General features: G+C 41.7%; 1 protein-coding gene across 1 annotated transcript; it reads right to left on the minus strand.

Annotated features, from left to right (window-relative positions):
* Window positions 1-587: 587 nt before the first annotated feature.
* LOC308166054 (death-associated protein kinase 2) lies at window positions 588-21,557 on the minus strand. Its single transcript, XM_080540294.1, has 12 exons — window positions 21,518-21,557; window positions 14,893-15,005; window positions 11,943-12,164; window positions 10,256-10,394; window positions 9,266-9,395; window positions 6,798-6,846; window positions 6,543-6,569; window positions 6,276-6,428; window positions 5,764-5,809; window positions 5,508-5,597; window positions 2,532-2,618; window positions 588-2,195 (listed from the first exon to the last, which is right to left on the minus strand). Exons 2-12 carry the CDS (start codon window positions 14,952-14,954, stop codon window positions 2,115-2,117), a joined length of 1,086 nt encoding a protein of 361 aa, XP_080396420.1. The 5' UTR covers window positions 14,955-15,005; window positions 21,518-21,557; the 3' UTR covers window positions 588-2,114.
* Window positions 21,558-23,303: the final 1,746 nt, after the last annotated feature.

Here is a 23,303-nt window from a genome sequence, read left to right on the forward strand (position 1 = left end):
TCCTAGTTGCTATGGCAGTATGTTTTCGATCCTCGTCTTACTCTATGATGAAGCGCCATCCAATGAATTTGGTCCACAAGATGCAGACAATATGTTTCTGTACACTTCAGAATACATTCTTAGTTATGAACTTTCCTCTTGCAAACCATTATTAGGCTGAAAAATCTGGAATAAAATATCTGAAACGTTGGTTTCTGTCAGGTTGAACTTGTTGAGATGTTGGTCCTCTCCATAAAGAGTATAAAGCCAGTGGATTGTGAAGTAAGGCTCTTACTAAGGGTAATGTTGACCGTGGATGGTGGATTGTTGTTTTCAGCCACACTGTCATGTTACCATAGCCACAGGTTCCAGTTCACCGACTATCTCGCTCTCATGGTTTAAATAGGCTACGTCATGCAACATAGAAACTGATGACTCAGTTAGGTAGAAGCCAAATAGCTAACTACAGGCTTTCACAATTGGAAACACAGCATAGTAAAATAATATAAAGATTGTTCTTGTGCTTATATGTTTTTTTATTGCATGTTTTATTACATTTTTATTACATCATACAATTCACACAGCTATTAAAAGATCCATAAGGGGATGGTTGTCAGGTTGAACACAAATGTCATTCTTCTCACAACATTATAAAAAAACATTATAAAAACCCTTCAAAAAGCACAACTAAATGTTTGACCTATCACATCATCAAAAGGGAATTTAAATGCTCCCTACACCTTAGTTTGAAATCCTTCAGAATGGTCATGTCAAACGCATACAGTAAGAGCTACATATATGGATGAATAATGTGTAAACAATACATGAACAGTTATTCATTGTCATGCAAGCTCCAGTTTACAATGTCACTGAATTTACATTCTCAAGCTTGTATAAAAATCTATGGTTGTTTAAGAAGCATTATTGCATAGGACTAATGCTCTTACACTGAGCAGAATCCTAGAGAATGTTTTTGGGGCTGTTGCTCCCTCATCATTCTCATCCACCACTGATAACTGACCATATAGGTCTATATGTAATAATAATAATAATCATAATAATAATAATAATAATAATAATAATAATAATAATAACATAACTCATAATTAAATGATCAGTCCCACCTTTAACAAAATTCAAGTTAACGCCTTATGAATCATTCAGAAACACAGATTGTATAATGGGGTTGCAAAAAGTCACTTTTAGAGGGATTACTTAATCTATCAACTTTAAGCATAAACCAACAACCATACCTTGTAGGTAGCCTTGTTGCTGACCATGACCCTCAAGCAGTGTAACCTTTGAGTTACTTACTGTCTATTGAAATGTCAATATCTAAGAAACGTAGCTAGATAACATTGTTATGTAAAAAAGTCTATGACCTTTCATAGAACATGCAGTAGAGAAGGAAAATACATACGAAAAAGTAAAACATTAGCCAACTGCCAATCGAGCCAAACATACACGGCACTTCACTAGAATATTCTCGCAAATGTCCAATTGACTTTAATCAATGGGTTATTTACAGAAACGTCTGATTGAAACATTTAGGCTACACCTCAAATTAGGATGTGTCACCTTGTTGGCTACGGTAAGGCATAAGTAACATTGTAGCTATAAAATTAAATTCCAATAAAGTTGATCAATCCAAAGTTTGCCATTCAGACAAAACCTTTACATAATTGTTTGTATCACTGGGATCACTCAAATCACTCAAAACTCAGCACAGACTGAAAAACATGTTAGGTGAAAAATGTTACATGCTACATGTTAATTGTATTAATTGCTAGTGACCGTTTCCACACTGCATTAAAAACACAAAAACAAAAAGACTTCAGGCAGGCCTGTCTAAGGATTTACTTTAAGGAGGAGTGTCTGGGCTGTCTCGAGGTCCTCCAGAAGCTCATTCCAGAGGTGAGGGGCGGCCGAGCAGAGGGTGTGGTCCCCCCATTGAGAACAGCATAGTCCTTGGAAACAATTATGGCAGCTTGCTGTGGTGGTCGGGTGCTTGTCTGGTGCAACAGCTTGTCTGGTGCAATACTGGTCTTGCTGTTATAATGTGAGAGACCTTTGATGGTGGGGTAGAAAGTCCAGGTGAATCTGTGTTGTGTGCCAGTGCCCCCCGTAGGCCACTTTCAGGAACTGCTGCTCAGTCTGCGACGGAGGAGAGAGGCAGGTTTGGTCTCTGTGTCCTCCTGGTCGCTCTCACACTTCCTCTGACAAGTGGAGATGATGTAGAGGTCAGACACATGTGTGCGCACGCACACGCACACTCGCACACACACGCACACACACACACACACACACACACACACACAGACACAGACACAGACACAGACACAGTTTCATATCAGCATTATTATTATGCCAGTCTCTCCCCCCCCTCTCTCTCTCTCTCTCTCTCTCTCTCTCTCTCTCTCTCTCTCTCTCTCTCTCTCTCTCTCTCTCTCTCTCTCTCTCTCTCTCTCTCTCTCTCTCTCTCTCTCTCTCTCTCTCTCTCTCTCTCTCTCTCTCTCTCTCTCTCTCTCTCTCTCTCTCTCTCTCTCTCTCACCAGTTCCTGATCCTCCTTGGCACTGGTTTTACACAGCAGCTGTAGGCGACACAGCCGATTACACGCCCACACCATGTTATAGGACATCTATAGAAGGATAGAAAGAGAGGGAGAGATTTTTGATATGCGGAGATGCATTATCATAAAATAAAGGTGTCACAATTACACCAATACTGCAGGACCACACAGGAGGAAAAGGCTTCAGCTGTGTGGCCTGACTCTGTCCTCACGGTCTTGGAGAAGGGTGCCGTCATGCAGCAACAGTGTGCTGCCAACTAACTAATGCGGGGTACACACATAAGGATTTTCAGAAAATCATAAACATAAACATAAGGATTTTCACAAAATCCTGTGGTGTGAGGCAGGGCTGGACTGGGACACAAATTAGGCCCTGCCATGTGGCTCAGACCGGCCCAACACAATCGGTCCGACACCGCCGATCAACATGCTGGCAGTCTGTTGAATATACCATTTGTAAAAACCCCTATGTAGCTCAAGCCCCTCTTGCCTATCACCTTCACCACATCCACAACACACTCCAAAACCTGGCGTTTCTTTCTTACTTGCTGCCTATGAGCAGACATCTGACTGCCAGCAAACTTGCTCTGGATATCTCCTTTTCTACTTCTTAGAAAATAGGCTTCAGCACACTTTCGGTGTGTAGCACTCTTTTCATGCTCCTCCACATTCTGTTGCGCACGTCTCCATCCTGTCATTCCAGTAATACATTTTCTGGGGTCAGTGCTATTGCCAAATGCCATACAGACAAAACAAAACAATGTATGCTGTTCTTCGCAATATGTGAGCCACGTCCTACTGGTGCCATCTGCACATGTGAAATACTTTTGTGCCGCTGTATTTTGGGTTCTCTGCTGAGGGTGGTAATCTAAAAAGTGATCTAGCATGGAAGGCTCAGGACAGGCAAAGTAATTGAAGTCCTGAACGTGGCACTCTGTTTCCTCTGTTTCATCTTTTTCTCTCTCCTTTTCCTCTCTTTCCCTGACACTCTGCTTTTCTGGGGAGGGCAGCAGCAGCTCAACCTGGTTCAACAAGACATGGACAGAGAAGTAAACTAACTGGTTGTCAAAATCAGCAAAGTTCTCATTTACATGTACACACAGGCTGCATGATTGCATTATGTTACACCAGAAGCCCAGTCATTTCAAATGGAAGGTTGCAAGACAACATTATTGGGTTGCAGACTGCATGAGTTTTATTTCTCCATGCAATAAAAAGCATTCATTAGTTCTGAACTAGGCTAGTGTAGATTTTTTTTTAAATATTTTTATTTTCAAATAAAAAGTATTATTAACACCCATTGTTGGTATTGCATTTATGTCAGTGACAGTGATACCTCAACTTGCTAGCTAGCAACAAAATAGAAAGTCACAAAATGCAGAACACCCCCATCTAACGTTAGCTATAGAGTCCACAGCCAAGCAGCACTAACGTTACACCACGAGAGAGATCACTGTGTGTGTGCATGAATTCCAGCCAAGTCCTGGTGAAGCGCAATGCAATCATGCTGCCTGTACGGGTTAGCATAAGTCATAAGACATTCTCTGCTGCTGCTCCCTTAATCTGGCCAATGCAAGCGACTAACATAACTTTGCTTTTGTAAAACCAAGTAACAACATTGCTTACCTCTCTCGCTGTGTCCTCTGTCTCCTCCTCAATTGCTAACGGCACATCAGTGCTACTGCTAACGTTAGTTAGCGGTAACGATTTTGCTGTGGCAGCCGCAGCTGTAGTAGGCCTAGCCCCCACAGTCGATGCAGAGAACATATCTGTCAGTTTCTGACATTTTGAGGCATCCTCTGCTAGCTTCTTACTTTTTTTCTCCCTAGTTTTCTGGGCACCCCCTTTCACTATCTTATCTACGGACATGACACTGTACTTGGGTTGTCGGCCGAGGGATCAGAGTGGGGGAGGGGGCCGATGGACAGCAGGTGTGTGATTGGGCCAGCCCATGTGTTAGTATAAACGGGGGCCGCCGCTTGATTCAGCGCTAGTTGATGCCGCGCTATTTTGGGCCGTGCAAATTATTATTATTTTTTTTAATTTATTTTTTGGGGGGGGGGGGGGGGGGGGCCAAGGCGGCCCGACCGGCCCAAAACTAGCGCGGCCCATCTGCCAGCGGGCAGAAAGATTGTATGGCCAGTCCAGCGGTGGTGTGAGGTGTGTTAAGAGTCAATCAATTCGACAACCTGCTCGGAAAATGGGCTTGGGGAACGACAGATTCCGGACTCTCTAGAGTCTCGTTCCCCAAGCCAGAAATCTCGCGTGAACCCATCCTTTTAATATTGCCTTTAAATTACAAAATAATTAAATTAAGATTATATAATGATTAAAGCACTTTGAGCCGCAACATTTGCAGGAAAAGCGCTATACAAATAAAGTTATTATTATTATTATTATTATTATTATTATTATCTAACGTAGTACCCTGACTGACCTGTACGAGACAACCATGTGCGACAGTGCAAATAAAGTGCTGAATAACGAAAAGAAGAAGTCAGCTCGCTTCTTGATTGGCTACGTTATAGTTGGACTCATGAGCAGGGTTGCCAGATGGAAATGACATTTTCCACCCTAACCACAGTCTAAAACCGCTAATTCCACCAAACAATCTGGCAACCCTATGATTTCTGGTCGTAATTATTGAACACATTTCACATTTACGATTGCCGGCCACGCCCATTTTCCAAGCAGGTTGTCGGGAGAGACAATTGACAATTGACAATTGATTGACTCTTAACACACCTCACACCCCAGGATTCTGTTATAGGAAAATGTTAAGAGCCATCTGATAACCGGGCGTTTTCTGTTGTTTTCAGCCATCCGAAAATCGCTGAAATCGCAGAAAATCCTTATGTGTGTACCCCGCTTAAGTTTGTGTGCAGTAAAGGGATATCAGACCCCAGGATAAAGATGTGTCAGTTTGGACTATTGGGATGCAACCTTAGACAGTCTCACCTTCCATTTCCTTTTGGCGTTGAACTTCTTGAAGTTCTTCATGTTAATGGACGAGCGGCTCCTGTTGGCTGCCTGTTTGCGGGTCAGGGGCTAAAGCACAAGGGAATATCATATCATTTAATATGTTTAATAATATGATGCAGCCGTTTTGCAGAGACTATACAGAGAGTAAACACATGGCCCATACTTAGTCTCTTCACCGGGTTCCAACTAATTGTGCATTATTGTATCACATTCACACACTCTATTCTCTCACCTTGATCCAAGGGTGTAGTAGACATTCCTCTGCTGTCATTCTCTCTCTGTTTGAGGAGATAATCACAGAATTACTAGTACTATACAGATGTGTACTGATATTAATCAACAAATGTATTGTAATCATATGTGACACGGTCTGGTCAATCGGTCCGCAAGTCAGCATCTGATTTGATGTTCGGACTTTTCTTTCGAAAAATGTTAACACATTTTTTATAATGACACACTCGCTTATCAACTAACACAGCTTGTTTTGTGAGCCTGCTGACAATGTAAAGTAATGTTATAGTTAACTAGGTAGTAGTGGGAATTACTCACCGAATCCATTGCATTGCAGTATTTTGGCTTGACTAGCGAGTTTGTGTTGTGATTTTCAAAAAACGTTGAAAAGTATTTCCGTGTTTCAAAATAAAAGTCGGAACATTTTGATTGGTTGCCGACTTGCGGCCCAAATGACCAGACTGTGTCACATATAAATTATATCAAAATATGAGTAATAGATTGTTTGATTACATTGGGTCTTTAACCAGCAGTTTTTCAATAAAGTCTTTGGCCATGACACTGGTCTGGCTGAAATAGTTCTCCTCAAACTCGTAGATCATCCCCACAATGTTCAGTAGTGTCTCATCATCATTATCTCCTTGAAAAGGGGACATGCCACTCAACCTGTAAAATAGGGTGGTATTAGGGAGACATTAGGGAGCTAGATACTAGCTAACAGTGTAATAATACTGCATCCACAGTGAAGTTCAACCTGTCAGCTTATCTTTGGATACTCACAATATGTAGGTTATGACGCCAATACTCCTGTATAGACAAGAGATACAAAGAGTAATGAAAGACTGTATTCAAAACAAGAAGAACTACATCTAGCCTACCACAACTATGACTACTGCATGGTTAATCCAGGAGTGTTAGGGCCTATGGTATCCGTCTTTGTCTTATGAACAACTTAGATACAAATGAAAATGAATATAGTTTAATTTGTCAGTATAATGCACATATTTGCTCATAGTAACATGTAAAATGGTTTACCACATGTCAGTGGCCTCACTCAGGGGTTCATAGTTGATCACCTCAGGGGCTGGGAGGGAGTGAGGATGGGGGGAGGAGTGAAATAGCAGAAATGTCATTATTCATTGCACGTTTATCTGTGCACTAGTTGTAAAAGCTCATATTCTGACAAATCATACTTAAAATGTGTTGTTGACTCGTCCCTCTCTTGTATTTGTTCGTTTTAGTACACAGAACCTTAGTTTCCCAAATCTGTGCAAAAATGATGATAATGGACCATTAAAAGTCTAACACGCATAATCATACCCAATACCCAATACAGAGCAATACTGTAATAATGGTGATAATGGATAGGGCAGGATTAAGAACCAAGAGATGAAGAGAAATTAAAACAATTTACTCTGCAACATGAGTGTCGGTCATGCAGTTAAACAAGGCCGAAAGTCACCCTCACTGTGTACAGTTTGGTAAGCACATCATTTTGTAAAAAGCATTGGTTCTGTAAGGCACTGACAGTGTCTGTAGGCTACAGTAGAGCTGCCAGGGAGGGACCTGATACCATAGCTAGCAACCACATTTTCCTGGGAGAAATTAAAGTTTTGAAGAAGCCTCCATGATGCCAAATAACACACCCCAGCCTGTGGAGTCAGATGGCCATAATATGAACACAGAACAAGTAAGTGTTGTGAGCTGTGATTCGGTCATAGGTACGAGGCCGCAGGCAATCACAGCCGTGCTGATATTCAGTATAACAGCACGACCTTGAGTGTGATATTGCTTTTATACAACAGTTCTACAAGCGCCTTTTATTAGTTAACAGTAATAAGCGACAACAGATTATGATTTGTTTGTTTATTTAATCATAAAAATAAAATTAAAATAGTCCCGCAACTGAACTACAAATGGACTGTTGCCTAGTAACCTGAACACAAACAATGAAGTCTAATTAACGGTCATTTAGTAGAACATCTGTGCGGCGGAGTGATACATAAAGTCCCAGTGCTGTTATACTGTATATCAGCACTCATGGAATGCCTCTTGTCCAATCAAATCCAATCAAATGACTTGGTCGGAACTAACTGTGGTATAATATAATATAACCTAGATTTGCATCAAATGCCTTTCTAAAAGACCAGACTGTCAGGTGTCCTGGACCTTCCCCTGTGGCTGAGCCCTGTATGTGTACCATTTAGAGAAACACGCATGGAGAAATTACTTGTTTTCAACTCTGATATTAGAAACTAATATTTCTGGACAAATGTTATTGTTGTCATATAAACTGTGTAGAAATGGTAGGTGCTTAAAAATGTTGTATGTTCCAACATTTGTAATGTTTTGCATGAATGTGCAAAAGGGATAACTGACAAAATGATATATTTGTATAACAGTGAGAAAGGAAATGAAAGAGTGTTAAGAGAGAAACATGTGGTTCACCCCCTTCGAACATACAGGTCGGTAGCAGGTAGAAGCGTGAATGACTTTTGTTCTTTTGTCTGCAAGTGCCACAGATACAGCAGCTCATTGTATTTGAGTAACACTGTAAGATGCACACAAATGTCTATTGCACAATATTGCACACAAGACAGACAGTCAAATAGACAAATAGATAGAGAGATATGGGTTCATTCTACTGCAGAATTTTTTACAGTGTTTCTGTGACTCAGTTGTAACATGTTCCCCCCTGCATTTCCTGCTGGGCCTATGTAAACTTCTCACCTAGCCAGAAGCCTTCTCTCACTACCCCCTGCTCCCACACCGCACGCTCTGACGTCACATCCTGTCCATAACCACCACCACTACCCGTTTGTTGTCTCCATGACAACCTGCGCAGGTTTCACAAGGTTCAAGCTAAATAAAGACTGACAGATAGACATAAAGAGAGATTGCTTAAACAAGTCCACATATTGTTCTTCGACAGGCTTTTTGTAGCCCCAAAGCGTCTCATCTGGTTAACATGGTGGAATGTTGATTTTAGGCCAACATTCCTAGAGCCCTTTTGTTACTGCAACTGCCGTGGAACTTTCCGGACTCTTATATAAAAACAACAGGAAACCTGCAGAACACATTCTGATTACTCAACAATGCACTCTCTTGGCTACCAGTTCTACCCCACTGAAGCCACTCTCAACCACTTCAACACCCAACTATACCACTCTCAACCTCTCAACCATCTATCTATCTATCTATCTATCTATCTATCTATCTATCTATCTATCTATCTATAGTAGATATGCTTTGCTATTGACAATACATAGCCAAAATGTCTTTGCCAACCGCATATTGTAACTGTCATCCTATAAGGCCCGACAGACAGACAGAAAGAAAGACACAAAAGCCAGTAGACACATCAAACATACACGCTTGCATGCTCCTCAATCACACATACCGTACACAATTAAATGTTCTAAGACCACTGAAAACACCCACATCAGACATAGACTTCTAATTGTTCATGTGACCATTGTGAGAATGTGGGTTGTTCCTCTTACCAATGTACTGCGGGGTACCACAGAGACTTCTGTACTCGTCCCCCGGTGTGAAGCGGTGGGCCAGCCCAAAATCAATGATTTTGATGTGGGGGTGTGGCACTGTCTTATCAGCCAGCATGATATTCTCTGGCTGAACAGAGAGGAGAAACACTCGTTACTTACGTGAAGCGTTCAACAATGTAAAATATCAAGGTGTCAGAAGAGTGTCCGAAGTTTTAATAAACATGTAGTGGAGGTGGTTCAGTGAACCACAGTACAGTACCACAGCACAGTAGGATGATAATAACGGACCTTGCCTGAGATCTGAAGACTTGCGTTAGCTCCCAGAACTAATGCCTGGGCTTTAGCTCCACGGGCTAACACAGTCTAATGGAAGACCACGGTTTGAACCTAGTAGGTCACACCAGCTACAAGACCATGATTTGAACCTAGTAGGTCACACCAGATAGGGGGAACCACCTTCCCGTTTGTCTATAATACCTCTAATTTCTACACCCATTAAATCTCCCCCTTTTCTGTGATTGCGTCCCAATTGTCTGTCTTCGCTCCCTTCTCAAAAGGATTGGATCATAATATAACTGCCAAGAGGGGTGGGAGGGTACGAGCAGATGGGGTGATTATTATTATTATTATTAGTGTTCCTACTACTACGTAGTATTAGGAACAGTATTGTTATTGGTCTTTATTTGCTTTTTACTCTGTGTGTTTACTTTATACTTTATACTACTTACCTTTGCTTTTGATATGTTGAAAACATTTACTTTCTCGAATGCTCCTTGTTGTGCTCCTTTTCTCTTGCTGATTTATTTCCTGCCCATGTTCATCACTCCATTTTCTTTACTAAAAGCACATTTCCCCCTTTCTAGTGACTCTTTATTTGATCGTGATTTGGATGTGAGGACAGAGGGTGTGAGGACAGAGGGTGTGAGGACAGAGGGTGTGAGGACAGAGGAAGTGAGGACCATGCGCCCCCTGTGTGTCCGCTCTCACCTTGAGGTCAAAGTGGGTGATGCGTTTGCTGTGCATGAAGCCCACCCCCTTCAGGATCTGCTTGAGGAACTCGATGGCCTCTTCCTCTGACAGGTTCTCTTTCGCCGCTATGAAGTCAAACAGCTCCCCTCCGCTGATACTGTGGCATGGAGAGGAGGGAGGGGGCGTAGTGAGGGAAGGAGAGGGGAAGGTGAGGGTGACAGAGAGAGAGAGAGAGAAAGAGAGAGAGGGAGAGAGAGAGAGAGAGAGAGAGAGAGAGAGAGAGAGAGAGAGAGAGAGAGGGAGAGAGAGAGAAAATATGGGAAGTTGATTGTATTAGTGCTGCTTACTAATTACAAGGAAAGTCAATAGTTCTGACTGTCTATACAGGCCGCTCCATTAACAGCTCAGACAAGTACTGAACCAGCACAAAGGCACAAACTCACTCCCTCACTCCCTCACTCCCTCAATCTCACACACACACACACACACACACACACACACACACGCACAGAAACAACCTCAGTCGGCACACTTATTCTGATTACATTAGATTGCATTTGTGACTCTATGTGCGTGTGTGTGTGTGTATGTGTGTGTGTGTGTGTGTGTGTGTGTGTGTGTCTCACACATGTGTGGATCTCTGCATTGCTGCTATATGTATAGGACGTGGGCGGGGCCATAGGGAGCCAGTGTCTGGCTGTGGAATATAAGATTAGAGGTAGTAATGATAGTTGATTCTCGTCGTCTTCCTATTAAACAGGATAGGTGAGGTGATCCACACAATGTTTTCTATCATACCCACTGTGTCCTGAGGGGGCAGACACACAGACACACACACACAGACAGGCACACACATGTGACACGGCATGATTGCATCTGCACATTATGAGCAATCATGTCTGACACCCATGCGATATACAACAGACCACCACAAAACCAAACACACACACACACACACACACACACACACACGTCACAACAGAGACAGACCCTGTCACTGTTCCAAACACGTCATCCAGCTTTGTTCTGATCCAGAGTCTCACTTTCGCCCCATATCAGTTTTCCTTCTAGACTAACATCACTTGGAAGTAACACCAGTCTAGTTTTATCTCTTTCTTTCCTACAAAGTCTCTCTAACTCCCTATGGTCTTTGCCCTTTTAATTTTTCATTGCCTACATTTTCCTATTTTTTTCTTTTCTAATCTTTTCTTTTCTAATCTAATCTAAGGGAGTAACCTTAACCAGTTGTTCAAAACTTAATCTGGATCAGATTGATCCCGATTCTTTTCTCTGATCGAGGATCAAATCGAGCTGGCTGATCCTGATCAGAAAAAAAAGAAAGAAAAAAGATCTGATCCTGGATCAAATAATCGGAATCCAGATCAAAAGTTTTAAACAATTGGGCCAGATAGACAGATCCCATAATCGGACAGGCAGAGAGAAAGACAGACAGGCTCCTAGACAGGCTTCTAGACAGGCTCCTAACACGCAGTGGATACAGAAGTTGGGCTTTGTTGCCATAACGTTGACATGTTGCAGCACTTCGTGCCTCCTTCTCCATCCCTTCATCACATCCCACTTCATTCACAGCTCCACAATAAGCTGTGAATGAACACCTCCTCTCAAACACCTCACTCTTTCCACCCAACACCCTCTCCTCCCCATCCTCCATCTCCTTTTCTCCATCCCTCCATCCTATACTCACAGCTCCACGATGAGCACCACCTCGGCGCGGCTCTCGAACACGTCCCTTAGCGCCATGACGTTGGCGTGCTGCAGCGCCTGCAGGATCTCCACCTCTCTCTCCACGGCCCTCCTCTCCATACCCAGCCGGCTGCTGGCGCTCCTCCGCAGCTTCAGGAATTTCCCGGCCCAGCGGACTCCCGAGGAGCGCTCCCGCACTGCCCGCACCTGCCCAAAGTGACCACTATGGGGAGGGAGAGGTGTGGGAAACATGGGTTTCTTTGGTTTCTTTTCTGGAATACTTTGGTTTGATTGAGCCTGCCTGGAGTGGTAGATGGGCGGGCTTGCACTTTTCAGACTATTCCCGTTAGTTCCATTGTACCAAGCTCCAATCAAGTTCAGATAAGGAGAGAAAACTATATAGGACAGGCACCCAGGTTTCATGTTGGTACTGCTCTGGGTCAAATATGTACGTACAGTGCCCTGCATAAGTAGTGGGACAGTGAAGCATTTTTTCTTCTTTTGCCTTTGAAGGTTTGGCTTTGAAATCAAACAATTACATTTGTAGAGATTATCAGCTTTTATTTTATGGTATTTTGTACATATTGGATACATACTGTATATATACACATACATATCTTCTTTTGCCTCTACACTCCAAAAATGTGGTTTTGAAATCAATGATGGTATTTTGTACATATTGGGTGCACCATTCAGAAATTACAACACTTTTCTCCATAGTCCCCCTTTTTCAGGGTACCCTAAAGTGATGGGACAATTGGCTTGTTTCTGGTGTGTTACGTCACATAATTTTGCAGTTATAAGAGAGCTCTCAATGTCAATTGATTCTAAGCTTTGCGTTTGCCTTTGGAGTCTGCTATTGGTGTCTGTCAACATGAGGACCAAAGAGACATCAATAAAAATGAAGGAAGCTGTTACAGCCATAGTGTGGTTGTGTGTGTGGTGTGTGTTTACTGTCGTAATGTGGTTGTGTGTGTGTGTTTCTGTTATTCCCTGTGTCTCTCCCAGGTTATTGTCCTTCCCCCTTCCTATCGCCATGGTGATGGCATAAGTGAGCACATCTGTATTCACTCGCTCATCAAGGATGGAGGATAAAGGACAGGTGGAACTAACAGATGGTGCCAGTGGGCAACTGTGTGTTGGTTGCTAGACAGATACTACTGTAGTATGTTCCTGTGTGTTGGTTGCTAGACAGCTAAAGCTACTACTGTAGTGAATTTCTGTGTGTTGCTACAATTTGTAGCGTGTACTGGCGTCAGTAACCGTGACTCATTTTTTAGACGGAGTGTGTCTGTTAGTATTGTGTTTGGCCACTTTAATTGGCTTCTACCTTGTTAAACAATCTATCATTTTCTCCCTGTTTTTGAAAGTAGTTTTCAGTTAAGTGTTTTTCTGAAAACTGTTTATTTTTAAGTTATACAATAGATTCTTGGTTTATTTATATTCTCCTGTCCGCCTCTTTGTCCCCCGGTTCATTTCATTATTACTTGCCGCGTCCCCTGGATATTATTTGGGGACATAACAGAAGCTTTTATGAGGCTGAAATATCAGAAAAGAATCTAGAAGAAACATAACCAAAACCTCAAATGCAAATGCAACTGGTAGGCCAAGGAAGGTTTCTACAGTGGATGACCGAATAATGTGCACCACAAGAAAAACCTGAACTTCACTAGCAGAACTAGAGGCGACATTGCAAGACACAAACCACAAAAACAGGATTATGGTTTGCTAAAAAATACCTAAAGAGCCTGCAGACATCTGGAAAAAGATGAGAGAAAGATTAACATGTACCAGAATGATGGAGTAAAGTGTGGAGAAAAAAGGGAACTGCCCAACAGCATAACACCTCATCTGTGAAATATGGTGGAGGGGGTGTTATGGCTTAGCCATAGATGGCCTCCAATAGACCTGAATAATTGTCTTCATTGATTGACGTAACCGCTAACCCCAGTGTACAGAAACATTTCTTCAGCCCAAGAACGAGCCAATGCCTCCAAACTCATTAGATGGAAATTCATCATACAGCAGGACAATGACCCAAAACATACAGCCATAGCAACTAGGGAGCTTTTCAGGGACTGGCCAAGTCAATCTGGATTTAAATCCTTTTGCATTTAAGCATTTGCTAAAGAGGAGACTTAAGGCAAAACCTCCTCAAAAGAAACAACTGAAGATGGTTGCAGTACAGGCCTGGCAGACCTTCACCAGAGAGGATACCCAACTGTTGGTGTGGTTAATGGGTTGTATACTTTGTATACAAAGGATTAAAATAGGGTACTATGTCTAAAACGTGTTGTAATGGCCGCATGGTGATAGCAACATCCACAGAACACTTCAATAAAAGCTGAGAATCTCTACTTTAACTTCACTCAACTTTTCAAGTATAGATCCAAACGAAGAGCAGCACTATTTTGGGTGAGGACTGAGGGTTAGTCTAGAGCCAGAGTGGTGAATGTCATAGCTCTCTCCTCTCTCTCTCTCAATGTAACCCCACCTCTACAACCTCTACCTATCTAAATAAAGAAACATAAAGAGTGAAGGATAGTAGATCCTTTAAAAAAAGAAGAAAAGAAAAAAGAGGTGTCTGAGGATCATCATTGTAGCTGCATCTCTACTCAAACCTCCTAGTAAAGATTTGACATGTGTGTGGCCTAGCAGTGTAACAACTGTCTAAACATACACACTTGTCTCTGGAGTTTACTTCTTTGTTTTTTAAATAAGGGGGCGTTTAATTATTATTATTTTTTTAAATCCTAATAACACTTCAACACTTTTTGTGCAGCAGTGTGTTCAAAATGTCATATGATGTTCAATTTAGATCAATAGAAAAACCAACTAATTTACATACATTTTTAAATGTTATTTGCAGTAGAGAAACAGTACCGGGGGTAGTGGGGATGAAGAGGTCTTTAGGAGAGACAGTAGTACTCTGTACGATTATACTCTCTCACCTGCCCAGCACTTCTCCGATCTCATAGTAGTCCTCCACATTCTGTAGTTTAAAAACAGCCATTCTGATGCTCTTCTTTCTCTCTCCCTCGTTGTCCTCCACGTCTACTGCATTCTATATAAGTTATAGGGATGACAGAACATACAGTATGTGTAAGGTTAACAGATGTAAATCATATGAAGGATAGGACGTGCTTATTTGCACGAATCAGACCATGGAATCCAGGATGATACACAGACCAATGTGAACGCAAGAGAGCCATAACACTCCACTGAGGCATATACTGTACAGTACACTAAGGGAGAAGGCAGTGAGACTGAAATGTGTTATGCTACTGATGTGTGAAGAATCCTGGCATACAGTCATAGAAAATACTCTCCAATGGGGTTCTTACAGACACAAACTGTCATTTGTGATGCCTTTCTTGGATATATTAATGTATATATACCCATGTTGATTCTTGAAAGATATTTGTTCCGTCTATGAATTTGAGAGTGGCACATTTCTCCAAACCCATCCCTCAGCTTTATGTGGCTGGGCTGGCGTTTAGAAATGATGGATTGTCCCTTTAATGGATACCATTGAAGAGAAGCATTTGAAAGGCAAGGTGAACATAAAACATGTAGTAACAGCTTAACTTTCACACATAAAAACAGAAAAATGCATTCACACACTACTACTGGTACTACTACAAACACACATTAACTTTCACATCCTGAACTGTAAATAGACCCATTGATTTGTATCACTTTCTTGAGTTAAATCAAGCTTTCTACTTCCTTTTAAATATGCATTGATCAAAGGCCATAATGTGTGTGTGTGTGTGTGTGTGTGTGTGTGTGCGTGCGTGCGTGCGTGCGTGCGTGCGTGCGTGCGTGCGTGCGTGCGTGCGTGTGTGTGTGTGTGCGTGTGTGTGTGTGTGTGTGGATGTTAACTTGAACAAAAGCCAGTGTCCTGATCTGAACTTAGACACGGCAACAATGGCCTTTGATATTTATATAGCACAGATCATTTATTTTTCTGTGTGTGTGGGTATGTGAGTGAGTGTGTGTGTGTGTGTGTGTGTGTGTGTGTGTGTGTGTGTGTGTGTGGTCATAATGTATAAATAACACAACTATAACCTGTCACAGCCTTAATGAAGTCACTGGAGACACTCTATGAAACTTGCAGAAAATGTGTGTGACATAAATTACAGTAAGCTGGTACTGATGTATGTATTCCTGGCAACCAAGATCACAAACATATAAGTTGTCTATTTTTAGCCAATCACGCGATTACAAGGCACGGATGCATGCGACAATGTCACGTGAAGTCTTATTTTGAAAATGAACATCTAGTTGGGGGCCTTAGGGCTATATGAGGCTATCTTCGTGCAAATGTTTGGCAAAAGCACCAATTTGGCCCAGATGAAGCTCAGAGTATGCTCTAATGATTTAGCCAGGGCGCCCGAGCCAGCGACCACTGGGGTCGCCATGGCGGCCAAATCAATATGGCCGCCCTCCGAAAAAGGTTTTGGCTATAACTTTTGAAACAAATTAGCTTCAAATAAAAACTTGGTGTCTTATTTATGTTTCTTGGCCATTAGAAACATATTGGAATGCTTATATTTATAATTGGGTGTGTCTGGACGCCTAATTTGCATATTACCAAGATGGTGGCTCCCCGAAAATGAAAAAAATGAAATTGAAAATGAAAAAAAAACAAATCCAATATTGACCCATTTTGAATGTTGGGGAGCATGTGGGAGGGCCAGACCTCGTGAACTTAAAGACAGTTACAATTTTTTTAATTTTTTTTATTACGTTATTTTTTCTGAGTGGGGCAGTCCCACTCATATTTTTCCTTTATATTGACAGTTACAGTGAAGATTTAGACAGGAAGGATGGGTGAGAGAGAGAGGAGGGATGACATGCAGGATATGTCCCCGGCCGGAATCGAACAATAATACGTTGGCTCCTCCTTAGTAGTGAGTCCTAAAAAGCTTCGATCATGTCAACCCAAAGCCTGTGGCATTCATTGTGTCATAGCCTATGTGAGGGGGAGGATATGGATGACCTTCACAAGGCAGTAACAGATAATGTTGATTCCAATCTGAAAAGCTGGGCAGAATCCTGTAAACATTTGTAGCTTCTTGGTAGATTAGTTACACAAGCTTCCGATGTGCATGCAGCAGGTGTGTACTACATGCCAAATGTTATCTCATGTTGCGATATGCAGCAAAACGGCAAGCATCTCATGACACTGCCAGGCCAGGGTGTCAGAAGGGGAAGCATCTACCAGTGAGTGGGGGACAACCTTTGACCATCTAACTATTGCACAAATTGTTGCTCTGGTTGAGGATTCAGATCCTCCTTCACAATCTCCTATTACGGCAACTCTACAGGAACCTTATGAAAGAACGCAGGTGTTTGTGTCTGATTATGAACCCCACACAACAACATTCAAGCAACATCTCCTCAGCTATCTGCCTGAATAGAGTGAACACCAGAAGGGGAGGGAAACCTACATCGCAAACAAGGAACAAGTGGCTAAGAGGAACAATTAGCTCAGGATGAGGCAATTCTGTTGATGAGGGCCGCCTTGGTTTTACACAAGTACTGCTTACAACGAGCCCACCCATTTGACGGCTCCTTCCCGTCCAACTGTCTCACAACATCTGTTGCTGAACCCTTACGAGTGTTCAATGATATCGTCCTCCATGGTCCAGAGTTCCTCAAACCCTGTGCAGCTAATACAGAAGATGCCAACCTGCAACCGAGAATGTCAATGTCAGAAGTGCATTTGGCGGCACCCATCACACCTGCAAGACCGACGCAATACGTCACAGCAAGGACATTGACATTTGCCAATCGACCTGACCCAAAAGCCATACAAAACAAAAAAATGGCATTATGCAAATTAGGGGTCCAGACACACCCAATCATGAATATAAGCATTCTAATGTGTTTCTAATAGTAAAAAAACATAAAATAGACACCAGGCTTGCATTTCTAGTTCATTTGGTTAAAAAGTTATTGCCGAAACCTTTTTCAGAGGGGGGCCATATTGATTTGATTTGTCGTTGGCTCGGGCGCCCTGGCTAAATCACTAGAGCATACTCTGAGCTACATCTGGGCCAAATTTGGTGCTTTTGCACAAATTTGCACCAAAATATCCCTAAGGCCCCCAACTAATCCACAAACAAAGTTGTTCATTCATGATTGAAAATACTGAGTGTATTAGAGTGGTGGGGCAATGGTGGTGGTGGTGGGCAATGGTTGCGTAAGGGCAATACTACTTCAGGTCTCAGGAAGCCAGATTCATATATCTTCTGAACTCTCCATGTATTTATTACAGTCGCTCAACAGGATGAAACTTTTTGAGGGAGGTTTGAGATGAAAGATACACCAATGAAAGATGATGGGGGATTCTCCTGCTGTTGCCATTGGGTTAGTTCTACTATACCACTTTTAAAGCTCTGTGGATGGTGCACACTGAACAATGCCACACACAGGTAAATAGGGTTGGGCGGTAATACCGTAATACCGTAGCAATAGTGTCAGTTTCAATACCGTCATAAAAACAAAATCTGCCTCGCAATGTGAGCATATATATAATAAACGCCTTATGAGTGTTTGTCCAGCACCACTGTCTGTGTGGTTGAAGATGCTATGAAAGTGATATAACAGAACTTTTTGTAAACAATGTAATTGTTGTTACAAACAATGTAAGAAAATAACCTGTCCAAAAAATGCTATTTAGAAGCGATCATAATCACGTGTCACTTGGCTGCTTCTCCTCAGAAGGATACACGATTAAAAGCACTCGTCTACTGAAACACGTCCTGCGCTTTGTACTTGAGTGTTGCCCATACATAGTCTAATTTGTCCCACCATAGTCTCATTGCGAAACAAAACTATTTTTAGAGCTGTTTTTCATTTCAGCGCTGCTTGCGGAAAGTGTTTGAGCTTGGACATGCTAACATGCTGAAATACATTATAAATCATAAAAATATATATTTTTCACAAAGTTGCCATTGCATTGACCATTAAAATACTGGGTAGCTCGCTAGCAGCTTGCTAGCCATCTCGACCATGGATCAAAGGCTGAAATCATGTCATTCCAGCAGCAGCAGATCTATGGGTACGCTTATGTTATGTTAATGTTAAAAAACCGTGGAATTACACAACGCACGCACACACACACACACACACACACACACACACACATACACACACACACACACACACATGCATACACACACACACACACACACAACACACACACACACACATTCCCTGCTGATGTTGGAGAGAAAAAACATGGCCTGGATCTGTAAATATTTGCACAGGCAGCATTAGCCCCCGTTTATCAGTAAACGCCCAAAGACCCGCTGTAAGCAACACAGTGAACACACACACACACACACACACACACACACACACACACATTAAGGCCTTTGCATATGTATGGATGTACGCAAATAATGGGTGAAGCATTTTTTCTATCAAAAGTATGGATTTGAGATCAAACGGTCAAAAGGTTAAAGTACAAATTCTGTATAGTCCCCCATTTCAGGGTATGAGGCTGAAATATGAGGGAGAAAATGATCAGAAACATAGACAAAACCCTTACAGTTTCCAAAAACAACAGTTTGGAGCATCATCAAAAAGAAAGAAAGCACTGGTGAGGCTGGTAGGCCACGGAAGACTTCTACAGTGGATGACTTGAGAATGCTCAACATCATTCTGGAAAAAAAAAAAGCAACAGCTGCCCCACAGATCAGGAACACTCCTCAGGAGAGAGGTGTGAATGTGTCTGAGACTACTATCCAGATAATACATCAACTACAGAGGGTAGATGCAAACCACTAGTTATCCTCGGGTTACAGCAGTATATTTACAATTTAAATGCACCTAAAAAAGCGTGGAGAGGTCTGGCAAAAGGTCTGGGTTTGGGTCAGGGTTAGACAAATATTATCATGTAACAGAGTGATTACGAGAGGAACGTTTGGAGAAAAACACATCACCGGAGAAGTAGTCTTGTGTAGCCATGCCTGCAAATTACGTCATTCTCACACCTTTTTGGGAGGTCTGGAGAATTTTAAATTAGCCAATCTGGTTTGGATTGAACTGGACGGAGCAATGGGACAATGTGCTCACAATTTCATTGAATGTTACATTGAAAGACCCACATGGCAGTAGAATGGTTGCTTGTTGTTAAATGCAGTGTCTTTTCCAACCAGGTAGGAGTATTTTGCAGAGTTGTTGCCTATGCACAAACATTAGTGCTTCATTTTGACATTACTTTTGGTGGCACTTAGGGGCACTATGTAAAAAAAAAAAAAGTGTGTAAAGAAATATTGTACCATCAAAGAAAAGCTGAGAATCTCTACTTTTGGATTATACCTCCAAAAGAAGAAAAAATGCTCCACTTTCCCATTAACTACGGAGGGCACTGTATGTACACATGCATGTGCAACTAAACAGGTATGTACATGTTTCTGCATGCATTTGTGCTCATCTGTATACTACACACATGTCGGAACATAATGCCTGGGGGTAATTTTTCTGTGTAAGCGTGATTCCATAGAAGAATGACTGGATCAAATCAATAGTCAGTTAATAAATCAATATCCTCACAGTCATGCTATGCTAACACCACATAGAGGTCCCCTTAGGGATAACATTTGTATTTGTGTGTGTATGTGTGTGTATATGATTTGCAACCGGATCAAAGACTTCCTTACCAACAGACCCTAGCTCGTCAAGTTGGACAACCGCTCCTCCTCCACCCTGACCTACCTAACTGTACATAGCTCATAATGGAATATAGCCATTATAATTATGTCATGCCCTTATATCACAATTTGCACTTTTGGTGGGATGCTAAACTGCATTTTGTGGGATAGTACTCTGCAATGACAATAAAGTTGAATCTAGCCTAATCTAATCTAATCTAATCTAATGCCACACGTTTCCCAGTGTAGACCACTTGACCACAGCAAGGCCAGTAAAGCCCCTGATCTAGTGGCTCTAATGTCAAGGACAGTCCTGATGGAAACACACCAGAGCCCCTGAGATTAGGACTCAGCTAGGGTGTCACACAACTATGTACCACAAGACAAGGGGGGGGGGGGGGGGAGATGCCCAATATTAACTAATATTCTCCTATCAAACTGTTTAGGGGATAACCCATTCGAAAATAAATGTAATTCGGAACGAATGAAGTGTTTACATCAGGCATAGGATGTATTATTCAATGTATTCGTTTATTTGGACTATTAGCGTAATATTGCATGTATACGCAGTGATTGTCAGTGAAGTGTGAAGTCCTCCATTCAAGCGCTTCATCAAGTGACTGAAAAGTTGGTGACAAATCCCTGTCTGTGTGATAAACAAACAGATAAATCCCTGTCTGTGTGATAAACAAACAGATAAATCCCTGTCTGCGTGATAGCAAAAGTGGCATAAATGGCCCAACAATAACAACATCAGAGTGCAGTCATCTCGTTTGCATCCTACAGCAAACAGCAGGCAGCAGCGATGTGGAAACAGCTCGTTACAGTGATAGCGTTAGACTCCGTTTAGATGGCATTTCTTTACAACTAATGTGAAAGCGTATCGCATTATGTTTAATTTACTCACCCAAATTAAGTCCACAAAAACTGGCACCTTCACCTTGGTAGTCGAGTCACAACTGCAACCCACTGTAGCCTATGGCAAAAAAAATAAAAAAAATAAAAGCAAAAGCCCGTCTGATAAACCTTTATGAATCAATTCCTTACGAATCAATAGTCCTTTGCTCTTTCGCTGTTGGTTATGATTTTCTAAATCAGAGTACTAATTGATTCTCTCACGACTACTATAATATAATGCGGTGAAGGAAGGTGTCGTGTTCTCGCTGCCACCGCGCTTTCCCTCTCCCGGTGTCCGTGGCCTGGGGAGTTGTTCAGCAGGTTCCACCGCTCCTTCGATATCGATGCGCCTTTCTGAAGCGTAGAGGGGGCTAGAGCTGTGCAGCACAGTGAGCACACACCGTGACGTTAGAATTATAAGGTTCTATCTCAATTTTTGTCAAAATTTAGTTTTTTACATAATCTGATCCATTAGGTGTTTATTAATGCCTGTGTGGTGTTTTTTTTTTTTAAATGTTGACATTTTTGAGTTAGTAATTCATAAAATACAAAGGTTCCATCTCACAGAACATAATGGAATGTAAAAACTTTGACGCTCAATATCTCTGAACTGCCCTAAACGGAGATAGAACCTTATCATTCTAAACGGAGATAGAACCTTATCATTCTAAACGGAGATAGAACCTTATCATTCTAAACGGAGATAGAACCTTATCATTCTAAACGGAGATAGAACCTTATCATTCTAACGTCACGAGCTGTGTAGCACAGTGAGCACACACGGCAAACCTTGAGCATGCAAGTATTAAGTAACATGTTCAACAGAAGGTCAATCGGAATGAGTAAATCAATCGGAATGAGACAACGGATGCTATTTATTCATCCGAGTTGCAACGGTGTGCGCAGCCTATATAATGATAATCTGCCATACATACATAGAAGATGGGTGGAAACTTTTTGAAAGGCCAGATATCTTTTATAGGCCATAAAAAGGTGTTGGTCTGCTACGGAGGGTAATTAACGGAAGGTTAATTACGTATATACGTATATAGGCCTGTATCATCCTGAATGTCCAAACACATTTGGAAGCTTCTATGTTTGATTAAAAAGTAAAACTACATGACATGGCTAGTCCTGAATATTTGAACATATTTGGAAGTGTGTATGTTTGATTAAAACTACATGACATGACTAGAACTGGATTGGAGACAGTAACAGTAACCTACCATTAATATTCGAGGTGATCTGCACAGGAGTTTGCACGTCTATCATAGAGTTACACTGGTCTACAGTAGCCTCCAATCAAACCAATCAAACCCAAACTAGCCATATTTCAATTAATGGAAGGTTAATTATTATGTGGGCCTGTATAATCCTTCATTTTGAACACATTTGGAAGCTTGTATTAAAACTACATGACTTGTCTAGTAGAATCTGACTGTAAACCAACAACTAAAGGAGGTAGTGGACCACCTGGTTGGTGTTAGTCTAACAGATCATGTTTTATCATGTTTTCATACTCTCATTTTACTCATTTAATGTTATTCCTTGTTTCTTTCTTTTGCACTGTATTGTTTATAATCTGTTCTTTTGCACTGTATTGTACAGTAGTTTGAGCTGCATTATTATGTATGAAAGGTGCTACATATATAAATATAATTATTGTTATTATTATGTTCCATGCCTGTTGTCTACAAATAAACCTACAGCATTGTAGCCTACTAAAAAGCCCAGGTGTGCTGTCAGGATGCAGGAACAGGTAGACAGAGGTCGACATTGTTGGCCTTATCCCCAGT

This window comes from Nansenia antarctica, assembly GCF_963989245.1.
Source record: "Nansenia antarctica genome assembly, chromosome: 10".
NCBI lineage: Eukaryota > Metazoa > Chordata > Actinopteri > Argentiniformes > Microstomatidae > Nansenia > Nansenia antarctica.